Consider the following 13,663-nt stretch of genomic DNA (forward strand, 5'->3'; position numbering starts at 1 on the left):
TACAATATCCTCTAGTGTACATTCTACACATTATGTAGAATATAATAAATACCATACCTATATGCTATATACTTTGTTGTGTTAAACAGAATGTGTTACAATCTAAATATAATAATATATATGATTTATTACACAGCTCATTATATATACTGCTACAATGTCTTGCCATAAGAATTTAGCAAACATACTTTGAATAAATATGATATTTAACACCATATTCTATTCTAGCACAGACTAGTCAAACCCTTCACCTTTCCCAGCCCTCTAGGATGGTTTCCTTCTTTTACCTCCTGTTCTAGGTTCTTTGGGACAAATTCATCAGTTTATCCAAGTCTGAGCTCTAGGTCTGAATCCCTATGGACTTTAGAGTGCACCAGAGAAAGAAAGGCAGAAGATTGCGGGGGTGGAATTGAAGAACTGGTCAAGGTCACTCCTGGGTTTGGAGGGAAGCCTGCCATGGCTCCCATACCACCCAGGGAAGGGTCCTGGACGGTCCTGGTGATCTTTCTTTCCCTTGAGAACAAAGTTCAAAGAATCGTGAAGTTGCAGCACTGAAAGGCGTGTTATATACAGGGTCTAGTTCAAGTCTCTGAAATCATAGGCCCCACTCCCCAAACCAGCCCAACAAGGCATTCACTCTTCTTAATTCTTGGTGGCAACCCTGTCTCAGTTTTCTAGGACTGCCCAGCTTTGCTGCTTCTAGAACAAGTGGCCAGAAAGCTTGTGAGCCCCTTTCTAGGAAAGAAGAAAGGGAGGGAGGAAGGAGGGACAAGTGGGTGGATGGGTGGATTATGCGTGAATGGATGGAACCATAATCCAGGCAGGAGGGGTCGAGTCCCTCCGGAGACCCTCCTCTCGCTGCGGTGGCTCCTGCACCCAGGCCTGCTCCAGAGCACTAAGGAAGGGTGTAGAGAGCGGGGGACTTGGGACAGGGTGGGGGAGAGGTGAGGGGAGGTGGGGAGAGGTGAGGGGAGGTGGGCAGGGGGAGGGCCTCAAAGCAGAGAGGAGGCGCAGCAGGAGCTCCGCGCGGGCTCCCAAGCGATGTCGCTGCCGCCGCCTTCTCTGCCGGGGCTGCGCCGCCCGGGCTGAGCCACAGCGCCAGCAGCGAGCCGAGCGGCCGCCGGGCGCGCCCACAGCGCGGGAGGATGGGCTGCGGCGGGAGCAGGGCTGATGCCATCGAGCCCCGCTACTACGAGAGCTGGACCCGAGAGACCGAGTCCACCTGGCTCACCTACACCGACTCGGACGCGCAGCCCAGCGCCGCTGGCCCGGACAACGGCCCCGAGGCAGGAGGCCTGCACGCGGGTGAGTGAGCTGCAGACCCCCGCCTGGCCCGCCGCTCCCTGAACCTGAGCGCGGCCCTGGCCACCCAGAGAGAAGCCGGAGGGGTCGAGGCGGCAGGAGTGCGGCACAGGACCCTTGGGGACCCATGGCGGGTCGGGGGCAGTGACAGACAGGACTGCCCAGTGATGGACTGGCTGCCTCAAGCTGGGGACGGGGCGGGGGTCAACAAGAGCTGCTTACAGAGGGCTGAGCTAATCCTGAGCTGCCCACCACCCAGCGCTTCCTTGCCTTGGCCAGTGCATGGCGCCGACCCGGGAGGGATTGGTGGGAGGACTACCCATCTGGTCCAGACACCTACCTCACAGCCCACGCCAGGGCTCCCACCCGATCCTGTTTGCCTTTGCCCTGCTCTGGTCCAGCTTCCCCTCTGGTCACCTGCGTACTCAGTGGCTTCATCCACTGGCCACCTGGACCCTCTCTTGCGTGATTTAGAGACAAGACGCAGGACGGGGATTGCCTGGGTGGAGTCTTCTTGTTGATTCCCTTATCCTTCCTGTTGGGCTTCAAAAATCAGAATCCCGATTCAGGGCAAAATAAATGCATGCCTGCCCTATCATGACTTTAACTTACTTTTCAAGCAGTTATTTCCCAATACAGAACTTCCTTCCCTACCCCCGTCGTCTCAATTATAAGGCAGGGCATAAAAATGTTTAACTATAAATTGAATACTCTTACTTAGGTCATTCATTCTCCAGCCACCAGAAATCTCCTAGAAGGATTTGAAAAGAACTTTCTAGTCCAGTCACAAGAAAGGATTGTTTTTAAGCAAACACTAATAATTACAGAGATGAAAACTGTTGTCATGTACTAAACTTTGATTGTAAATGGGTTGGTGACACTGAAAGGGAAAAAAATCACTACTTATTACATGGATGTTGTCACAAGCCAGATTGATAACTGGATTTAAAAAGTTTTGTTTTCTGACTGCTTTATGTAGGCATTTTTGATTGAAGAAATTTAAAATTTAAAAATAAGGCTAATTTGAAGCATAATGCATATTATATGGAGGAGGAAAGACATGTGAACTACTTTTAGGACTAATAACACACAATCAATGCCTTTTAAATAAGAGCTGCCACCTTAGCCTTGCAAATAGGACTCTCCATCTTTTTTAGGACCAATGCTGGTTTTGTTTGTTTGTTTAAACAAGAGGGTTTGGCTGTGTTGTCCTGGCTAGCCTTGGACTCCGATGCTGAAATGTACCTCTTGCCTCAGCTTATCCAGTAGCTGGGACTATAGGCATGTGCCTGTGTGCCTGGTCTGGCTTCTTTTTCCACATAAAAAAATGGCTTTTTTTTTTTTTTTTTTTTTTTTTTTTAACTGAGAACAATCTGTGAAAGCTGTCAGATCACTGGATTTCTTTCTAAATTTCCTGACTCAGAGAGGCAATCATAATGATTATTTTGTGTGGCCAGTGCTTTCAGCAAGTTACCAGGTGGTAGTAGGTCAGTCAAATTCAGTGTCAAGATAAAGATAAGACATGAGCCTCTAAAGGGATTGGTACACATTGGAGGTAACAGCATTTCCCAAGGAAGTGGTGGTACTTCTCTGCAGAGATTGAGGCCAGGGCTGCCCAGCAAAGAAATAAGATTGAAAAGATCTAGCATGAAAAAAGAACAAAGTACAGCTTCAGGGAATGGTTGCCGTGGTGACAGGGAGTGTATGGTGTGAAAGGGAGGGAGCGAGGGGGAGAGAACATGAATGGGTGTGAGAGTTATTATGGACTGGCTAAATATGTACATATATGCTCCTCAAGTCTTTTCCAACATTTATTCACTCATTTCTCTGCCATCCTAACTCAGATCCCATCTATCAGGAGATCTGATCCCTTCAACAGGTGGGGATTGGGACAGGCGTGCGGTTCATGGAACTTTGCCAAACATGGGACAGCCTTGCCAGGCAGATGGTCCTGAAGGTCTGCATCATTCATAGGATGGACTCAGCTGTAGCTCCGCGACATCATGCTATAATTGGCAAGACTCGTCGATGGGCAGCAGTATTTCAATTCTCTAGAAATTTCCATCAGCCTTGGAGGAGAGGGACATTTCTGAAGACAAAGCTTGAGCCAAGACTTTTCTTGGAGTACATTAGTATTCTCGGGAGTCTCTGGAAGAGTGACTTGATTCCTGTGGCTCTGCAGCCTGGAAACTGGTCATCTTTAGTAGTGGGACATCCGAGAAAATTACTAATCTCCTGGGTTTCTGCCACCCTGGGAAATTAGCCAGGATTCATTCTTTCTTTATTTTTCCTTTCTTTCAGCTCTCCCTGCTTTTCCCAGTCCTGCCAGTACTTTAACCATGAATTCAATCCCATTGGGGACCTCTAACGGACCTCTGTGACTATGTGGTCATAGGTAACTAGAAGACCAGTTTTTCTTGTTCCTAGCAGTCCTTTTCTGATGGAGCAGGGAGGACAAATGGAAGAGCTGGATTCAGGAGAGTTCAGATTATAAAAATCCACCGGTCCAGTACAATGGTTTTGCACTGGATTCTAGAGCTAGAGAGGGTCTCTGGAAGTCATCTACCCAGTCAAATGGACTCTTCAGAGAATTGTCCCAGTGTGTACACTCTGAAGCTCTTACTTACACCCAGTTCCCTCAGTCCTCAAGAATACTTTCTTTCTGGGCCCCTGGTCACTCTCCTTTACTATCAGACTGAAATCACCTTTCTTCTGGCTACCTCAACCTCAGGACCTTAGCAGGTAGGGAGTGGACCTAAGTCTTCTCTGTGTCTTCCATGCTTAGCACATGTGTGACATAGGTTGGTGTTTCATGAAGATTTTCTAAATAAGCAGGTGATCTGTCCAATGCTGCCCTTCATTCCCATCAGCTCTTCCTAGAAGCCTCTTCTTCAGCTTTTCCCTGTCATGCTTGCCATTGAACTTTCCCACTTAAATCTATTTAATATCAGTCCCTCCAAGTACCTTTCTGATTCCAGTTTCTGTTAAAACAAACAAACAAATAAACAAAGCCTAGCCCCAACTTTATCACACACTGCTGAAACTCTGGCCCGTTCAAACACTCCATAGGTCCCCACGCCCCAACTCCATAGCTGTGTCAACTGAAAAACTCCAATAGGCATATCTGCTTTTATTTTTTTATTGTTTGTTCTATTTAGTTATACATGACAGCAGAATGCATTTTGATTCATTGTACACAAATGGAGTACAACTTTTCATTTCTCTGGTTGTACATGATGCAGTCATACCATTCGTGTAATCATACATGTACATAGAGTAATGATGTTCATCTTGTTCTACCATCTTTCCTTCCCCCCACCCCACCCTTCCCCTCATTTGCCTCTACACAATCCAGTGTTCCCCCATTCTTCCCTTACCCCCCTCCCTCAGCCCCCTGTTATGTATCAGCATCCGCTTATCACAGAAAACATTCAGCCTTTATTTTGGGGGGATTGACTTATTTTACTTAGCATGATATTCCAGTTCCATCCATTTATCAGCAAATGCCATAATTTTATTCCTTTTTATGGCTGAGTAATTTTTTTGTTGTACATCTAAACCACAGTTTCTTTATTCATTCATCTATTGAAAGGCATCTAGGTTGGTTCCACAATCTAGCTATTGTGAATTGAGCTGCTATAAACATTATGTGGCTGCATCACTGTAGTATGCTGATTTTAAGTCCTTTAAACCAAGGAGTGGGATAGCTGGGTCAAATGGTGGGTCTATTCTAAGTTTCTGAGGAATCTCCACAATGCTTTCCAGAGTGGCTGCACCAATTTGCAATCCCACCAGTAACATACGAGTACCTTTTCCCCCACATTCTCATCAATACTTATTGTTGCTTGAAATCTTGACAATAGCCATTCTAATTGGAGTGAGATGAAATCTTAGGGTGGTATGGCAAATCTACTTTTAAATCCCACTTTAATTTCTTATACTCTATCCAGATAGTCATAAGACAGTGTTCAGTAAAATTTTGTTGAATGAATTCTGCACTTCACTGTGGGGTGGGTATGTTTTTCACTTCAATGAAGGACAGAGTGTCTTGTCCCTCCTCCTCACTCAAAAAGTGATCCTAAGTTCCTGGTCCCTGTCCTTGGAGATTATCTCTACTAGCTAGCAGAATTGAATTAAATTTTTACATTTGACTATTTTGTAGGCTGGAATTTAAAACTTAGCTGAGGCCAGTGTCTGATATCCATTATGTCTCTGTTACCAAAATCAGTCTATCAAAGAAGGAAATTAAATTTCTGACATGACTTAATCCTTATAAAATCAGTTTGCTAGACTGATTTTTACTTCTGTTGTCAGATGGGAATCTCCAAGGTGATGGGGAGTCTGAGGTTGTCATGACCCATGCTCGCTCAGCCATTCCATACATTAATAACTTCCTAGCTTGGTCTCAATTTAATTGCAAGTCCCTTTTTTAAAATTGTAAATATTCTCTTTAACTTTTTCTCTAATATCTTGGGAGAAAACAACATTTCATATTATTATTCTATACAAATTATTTTAATATAATAAAGTTTGAAGAATTAGAGACTCACAACAAAATGATTTACCTAAATAAAAGTCAAATAAAATGACAAACTTGAATATTACTATCAGGGACCAGGCACCATACCTGGCACTTTATGTAATTCATCTCATTTAATGTTTACACCCAGGATAAGGTAGGTACCATTACCACCTCCCTTTTACAAGCCAGGGATTGAGGCTTAGAGTTGAGTAACTTTTCCAGCTCAGGCTGGTATCCAACTCAGATTCCAAAACCCACACTCCTAACTACTGCCTTCCTTGTTAATTGAGATTTGCTGTAGAATTCTTGATTGGCAATTGATGGTACCCAAAGTTTAGTGCATCCTCTAGATGGTCCAGTCTCTCACAATTTTCCCTGCATCATCCCTGAGGATGGGCCATTTCTTCTTAGGAAAGGGGGTCTCCTCATGCCTTTGCAGAGTATCTTCCCTGGGATTTCCACTGGTGAAATTTGAACTTGCACAGATAGCTCCTTTCAATCCTTGAAGATGCTTTCCATCTCCTCTTACCTCCTCCAGGCCAAACACATGCAGTTCCTTAATCATTTCTCATGTCTCTTATGGGTCTGACCATATTCCTCTAAACATACCACTAGGTTTGTCAAAGTCTTTCTAGATACAAGGAACCTAGGGTTAGCTCCAAACTCCTGCTGTCAACTCAGCTGCAGAGGGCACCTGGCACATTCTGAAGTGGCCACAGAAGGAACCTCTTTCCTCCTGCAGGTAAAAATCAGGTTAGGATTGTTTTTCTGTTCTTGTTGCCATGTTACCTGGATGACTCACACTAAGCTTGTGATTAGTTAAAACCCTGAGATTTTTTTTCTAATTAAATTGAAGTTCTGTGGCATTAGGGACACTGTATTTTCTCTGCTATATTCCCAGAACCTGGGACAGTGACTGAAATATAAGTGGCACTCAATAAATATTGAATGAGGTTTTTTCCCCCTGTGAATCTTGCATTAGTACTGTTGGTTTCAGTAATCACCAGTTGAGATTTTTGCATTTGTTCCTGTTAAAATTCATCTTGTTGGGTTCCCTTTAATGTTCAACATTGCTGATCTTGATTCAGGTTATAGTGCTATAAAGAGAATATTCCAGGGTTTTTTTTCCCCTGTGTTGACAGACTGAAGATGAAAGACATTTGCTCTCTGTTCCTTCAACAGACATTGGGCACAAAGTTAGGTAAGATACATTTGACTTTTAGAGGTTAATACAGGGGACACAGACACAAAAGTGGACACACTTCAGGTGAGCATGGTTCATACTGGAACAGCATGAAGGAAAAGTGCCAGAGGTGTCAGGGGACAAGCAGTTCATTCTGCCTGGGAAGGAGGTAGTGTGTGTACAGACATCTGTAGGAGCCCAGCTCAGGAAGCAGGTGTGGGTATAGCCCTTTCTAGCCAGGAGAGGTGGAGGAAGGCAGCTCAGGCTGTGAAAGGGTCGTGGCTTCCTGAGGGACAACCCTCCACTCCAACCCCCTTCTATATATTGGTTACCACTTGTGGTTTTATTTTAAAATGCTTAATGACCAATGCCTGCTACCCTTAAGAATGGCTGTCAGGTTAGATAAGGGGTCTTTTCATTCACCATTGTATCCCCTGTGTCTGACGATGGTATGACTTTGAGTGAGCTCTTTTGAATAAATCTCCTAAAATTTTTAAGTGTCTTTTTCCCTCATAGACCTCTGAGCTAATGATGTCCTTCCTCGTCAGTTCCATCTGCTTCTCTTTTTTTGGGTTCTTGTCCATGTAATTGATTACACAGTCAGAAAGGTCCCCACCTTCCTCATGCCCCTTTTCCAAACACCAGCCTTTTTGTTATAAGGGTTGTTTTGCAAAAACTAAAAGAAACAGGTGGTTACTGTGCAGTTTATGAAGTTTTAGGAAATCTTATGTCCTCTGGCCCTTGTCTCCCAGGCAGAGCATCACAGCCTGCTCTGTGAACCCAGGAGAAACACTGGCTGGATCACGTTGCCCAAGCTCGCTTGTGCTCTGCCTGTCCAGGTAGGCTGTGAGCTCTTCCAGGTTGGGGACCACCTTACTGATATCTGCATACCTGGCATCTACCACATATTTGTTGAATGACTATGAAAATGAGTAAATGGATTAATGAGCTAGCTATGCAAATGAAGCTTGGTCTGTCTGTCTTACAACCTCTTTCCTGGGTCTCATCTTGGATGTTTTTTGTCTTAGATACTTGGTCCATGGAACCTTGTCTTTGTTGTACTCCAGAAAGGCAATTCCGACCCTCACCTGAGATGAGTTTAAGGTGACTCCATGGCTGGGTATAATAGCTTCTAAGTGCGTTCCAGATTCCCTTTCTGACGGTTGAGGACCTGGTGGGAATGATAGTCTCCTCTCAGACATCAAGGGGTCTTTTCCTGGTCTGCCCTGTGCTCAGCATACTTCAAACTGGACCCCTCAGGTCTGCCTTCACTCTAGGGTCTGTGCCCTGTGACCCACAGCACCTTCCTGCTGTTAAGACCATTTGACTTATTAGTGAACTTGGGTGTCTGAACCTGTTGGTCTTGGCTGGTGTTGCCTCCAGCCTCCAGCTACTTCCAGTAGACCAGTTGACTTCTGCTGCAAAATTCTGTCCCTGTCAGGTCAGGACTCCCACAGTTTCTTTGGCCATTCCGAGTGTCACCTTGGCTCCCCCTAGACTGCAGATTTGATGGGTATACCCTGTGTCTTAGTTCAAATTGTGATCTAGCCCCTTCTAGTTTAGCTACCAGGAGCCCTCGCTTCTTCCCATGCTCTTCCTGTCTTCCCCACACCCAGTCACCTCCATCCCCATGGAGATGAAATTCTTTTAGAATGTTGCTATGGGCTGAGTTGTGTCTACCCCAGTCCCACCCCAAATTCAGATGTTGAAGTCCTGATCCCTAATATATAACAATATAATCTAATTTGGGGATAGTCTTTACAGACTATCAAGTTAAAAGGAAGTCCTTGAGGTCCTAACCCAGTATGACTGTATCCTTATAGAGACAGAAACGAATACACAGGGAGAACACGGGCAAATATGGCTACACTTCTACAAGTGAAGGGGCACCGAAGGTGGCAGAAAACTGCTAGAGACTAGGGGAGAGGATCAGCTCTCTCTGCCCTTAGAAGGAACCAAGCCTTCGGCTGCCGTGATCTTGGACTTCTAGCTTCCAGAACGGAGACTATAGATTTCTGTGGTACTTTGTTATAGCAGCCTTAGAAAACTAATATGAGTGTATTTGTGAGCACAACTGTGAACATTTGGAAATAATGAGAGAGAATTTCTGCTCCCTCACATTCCCTTCTGAGATTGGGTCTATTTCCTTGACATTGAGAGTCAGATAGTTTTTATTGATCATCTACTATACGTGAGAATTTTTCTTTTGGATATCAGTTCACATTACTCTCCAAAGTAACCTCATAAACTATCATTATAACCGTAATCTGGATGAAGAAATCTCAGTTTCCGTGAGCTTTAGGAACTGAGCGAGGTGACCCAGCTAGAGAGTGAAAGAGACTGGATGGGAATTCATCCCTCATTTCTAAATCCAGGGCCATGTCCATTGTGCAACTGCTAAGCATGCATTTAGTACCCTCATCCACCCATCTGCCAGGTGTGGGAGCCTCTGCCAGCATTTACAGGGCTGAGGATGTGAATTTGCAGCTCTGGCACTTAGGCTACCCCCTTGCTGTGCCAGTCTCTGCAGAGCAGGGATGCTCTGAGAATCAGCTGGATCCCAGTGGACAGAATAATGTGGTCTGTGGTTTCAAATGAAATATATGTTCCTTATAAAACTTAGGAAGTATAGAAAAGCATGCAGGAGAAAACACCACCTTGGTCAGCATCTAGGCTTCATTCTTCAGATCCTGCACCTGGTTGTCAACTCGCATGATCCATTTGATGTGGGGGTGATGTTTAAAGTTCGGTGGGTGTGGGGGAAATCTCTCAAAGTGTTTGGAAGCTCAAGGTTCAAGACAAAATATAGTTTTTCCTGTGTTTATAAAAATATTTGGAGAGAGCTGGAACCAAAGTCTCTCTTAAATGGAGGAAGAGCAAGGCCCTGGATAAGGGAGGGGACTTTTCTCCCTTTATTTTTTCCATACTAAGCAAATGTCACTGAATTCAGCTACTCTCTGCTGACAGTAGCCAGAGGCTGTGAGCTTTATGTGGAAAGGCTTCAGGCACCATTGGCCAGTTACACAGTTAATATTTATTATGATAAACACATACTGTGTGATATAGTTCCTCCTACATCCCCTCCACCCCGTGCAATGGACTCATGATGATCATGCAGTCTTATGTTCCAGCAGTTTTCTGGAATGTACATCCTTTACAGATGTTGAGGCATAGTCTCTGTGTGCTTGCATTCATGCATGCATGTGTGCGTGTAGGGGGTTCGGGTGTAGGAACCAGCTCCCTGAGTTTCGAATGCTTATGAAGTCAGGCAGGTTGGCTTTCCAGTGTTCCAACTGCCCCCTCCCCCCCCATATGCACCCAGCCCTGGGTCTCTGTGTCCAGTCAACTAAGTATGGAGTGTCTGCCTGCATCTTATCATGTGGTTTTTGTGTAAGGAAATAAAGCCAGAAGCCTGAGTAGGTTGTTCTTAATCTGGCTCCATCTGCTTTCCAAATGGTACAAATTTCTCCCAGATTCCAGGATTAGGTTCCCTGTTAACCTTCATTGGTGGCAATATTGTCATGTTTCCTCTGTGTCTTCATGAGTATTTTGGTGGGCAGTTAGACAAAGCTGAATCAGTGGCAGCTGGCCTGATGCCCTTTGGCTGGGAAGTCCCACCCAGAGCCTTTTGACCTTCTGCAAGCCATTGTGCTGTGCTTCGATGCAGCCACACCCCCAGGACCATGCCAGATCTGGTCTTTCTGATTAAACTTCCCACACTTCCTTCCTAATGAGCCATTTCTCCTTGAGCCTCAGAGCCTCAAGCCCTTGGTCCTCTCCCTGCTGTCTTCATGCAACACCATCCATGCTACTTTGCTTGGAGATGGGATAGTTCTGTGGTGAAGGAAGCTGGTGTTGAACAAGGGACAGTGTCAGCTGTGTAAACTTGAGGTTTTCTTAGCAGTCCTGGTTTTGATTCTCAGTCAGATGGGAATCATAGAAGAATTAGTATATTCACAAACATAAGGGGCCCAGTTTCAGTGCTGCCCATGCTAGCAGCCGGATCATTTGCCTCCCTGGGCTTGATGGTTCATCATGCCAATCTTAAGCCACGGGTCACCCTTCCCCTCTGCTCCCTACATCTCTGTTTCTGAGCTGCCTGGCACTGCTGGAGAGGGTCATGAGTGACCTCGGGGGTCTTGCCATCTTTGGCAATTCTACTAATTCTTATTAGTACACTGTGACAGTCCCTATGTAATAACCCCTAGTGCTACCTTATTCTTTTCCCCTGAATACCAAAATAAAGACATGCTACACATTCTTTCCAGTCACCCACTATGCCTACTTCTTGCCTCTTCATAGTTTTGAAAACATCTTTAGCCATACTTTCCTCCAGCCTAAGTGAAGGGAAAGGATTCTAAGTGCACAGATGATGCCATTCCTTGTAACCACAGCGAGGACCTCATAGGCAGCTCCGTTTGGGTGCCAGTCTCCTCTACATCTCCACTGACCCTCCCTGAGCCCATCTCCTTCCACTTGGACCTCTGCAACAGCCCACTCCCATTCTTGCCCTTAACAATGCATCCTTATAGCACAGGAAGAACAATCTCTTAAGCACATTTATCACATCCTGTCTCTGCCTTGCTTAACACCTTCTAATGGCTTCTCTTTCTACTAGAGGTAGAATAAACCCCAATCCCTCCCCTTGTTCTCCAGGGGCCTGCCTGACTCATTCTCTGCTGCCTCTCCAGCATTGTTTATTCTGTTCTTCACTCAGAGTTTTCTAGCCGCACCAGATTCCTCTCGATTCTTTGAACACACCAAGCCCTTTCCAGTTGCCAGGCCTTGGCAATTGCTGGAATGTGCTTTCTCTGCACAGGTCAGACCCCTTTACATAATTAACCCCACCGCTCCCTTTAGCTCTGGGTTCAGATGTCACCCTCTCAGTGACATTAGCCTTCCCCAGTAACTGTCTGGTTATTTTCTTCCTAACGCCACAGTCATTATCTTATTCTTTTACTGTTATTTCTGAACTTCCTCACTCCATGAAGGCAAGGGCCCCACTCACTCACTCACTCACTGTTGGAGCCCAAGTGTGTAACCACAGCACTCAGCACAGAGTGGATATTTGTTGAGTGGAGGGAACCCTTCTCACCTCTTATTTGGCTGCATGAACAGAAGGCAAGTTTAACAAGTTAACAGTTTGCACCCCAAGTTTGGAGGTGGATGCTGCACCTGCTCAAGGATGCTCTCAAGAATCTGGGTCCCTCTGAGTCTGTTGCTCTGCAGTCCTTAGTGTGTGGATTTCATCCTCATGGCTGTTTTTTAAGATGCTGTACTGTCTTATTTGAGATAGGAAGAACCCAGTAAGCTATGCTTGGGTCTCACTGACTGGAGCTGTGGGACATCCTACTGGCTGCAAAGTAGTCTAGAGAATCAAGACTTCTAGTTGAGCACATGCCATCCTAAAAGTATCAGGGTCCTTTTGGCAAAGGAGAAAGAGAACAGACCCTGGGTAGGTTGCCAACAGGGTGGCTGCATCTTTCATCCCAAGGCTGTGATCAGAGAGCAGATAAGATTAGCAGGAGCAAGGAGTAAAGGAAGTAGATAGGTGGGGAGGGAGAAGTCTGCCAACATGATTGCTGGCTTTAAGATTTTGCTTTAATAATAATGTATTTAATAATAATGTGTCCAATGAGTGCTTAATGCAAGCATATGCTACATATTCACATATTACATGTGCTAATACTGAAATATTTCTTAAAATAATGCAACAACACCCTAAAGACTTAAATCTTTGACCTTGGACTCTGCTCTCTTGCATGAAATGAGTGGTAAGCATCCCTTTGTTTTCTGTTTTGTTTTCCTGTAAGACTAATGCCAGCCAGAGACTGATGTGCAGCTCATATTCCATGGCACCAGTTTCCAATTAGTGAGAACATTTGTGGAGGTTCCCTGTGCAGGGTCACACGTCTGCTCAGCCTGGGGGCTTCTGCGGGAAAAGCTGCAGTCAGTCCATTGACAAATATAAAAGAGTTGACAGCGTTTCTTGTGGAAGTTCAAAAAAAAAAAAAAAAAAATCCCCTTGCTGCTGTCACCAGGGCTTGTAGACTTCAGCATATGAGGAAACCAAAGGGGTTTGTAGAAAACAGCAGGGCTGTTTGGAGAACCAGTCACCATAACAACAGGGCAAGGCATTGGTTACAATGAACCTGAAATTGCCTGTGTACCCTTCAAAAGAGGAAGGATTTAGGTTTAAGCACCTCAATAAACAGTAAGTGTGTTTGAAACCAAGTCCTCATCAAGTTATTACCTTCAAGAATCACTTCCCAAGGACACTCTGGACAGTCTTTATAGTAGCCAGGCTCAGACTTGCCGGGCTGATCGTGATGTATGTGCACAGCCTCTGCCTCATGAGCCTGGCTTCCATGAATCAGGTGCTCTGCCTGTGCAGGTGCTGCATATTTATTACCTATGTTAGCTCCATCTTACAAAGACGGGCGTCCAAGAGGTGAGATGACTTGCCAAAGTGCAGACAGGTTGTAAGTAGTCAGTGGGGTTTAAGCCCAGATCTGTCTCATTCTGAGCCCTGTGGCCTTTCCTCTGTGACAGTTCTTTGGCTGGCTACTAGCTTTGCTTCTCATTGTCTTTCACTTAGACATTTGCAATAGCTTTTGGACTCTTCCCTCTCACCCCCATTCATGTCCACTCCAATC

At 45.2% G+C, this 13,663-nt stretch overlaps 1 protein-coding gene across 2 annotated transcripts in view; it reads left to right on the top strand.

The window, feature by feature from the left end:
- The first annotated feature begins 988 nt into the window (after positions 1–988).
- The window catches only part of BAALC (BAALC binder of MAP3K1 and KLF4), a 71,188-nt gene continuing 58,513 nt past the window's right edge, over positions 989–13,663 (top strand). The window contains exons 1-2 of one of the 2 annotated variants that reach the window (XM_079108954.1): positions 989–1,305; positions 3,147–4,312. In XM_079108954.1, the coding sequence (XP_078965080.1) occupies positions 1,146–1,305; positions 3,147–3,169 (183 nt within the window). In that variant the 5' untranslated portion in view covers positions 989–1,145 and the 3' untranslated portion in view covers positions 3,170–4,312. Of the gene's footprint in view, positions 1,306–3,146; positions 4,313–13,663 lie in introns of those variants that run through there. The other variant, XM_079108952.1, reaches the window with a different exon arrangement.

This window comes from Sciurus vulgaris, assembly GCF_902686455.1.
Source record: "Sciurus vulgaris genome assembly, chromosome: 1".
Lineage (NCBI taxonomy): Eukaryota > Metazoa > Chordata > Mammalia > Rodentia > Sciuridae > Sciurus > Sciurus vulgaris.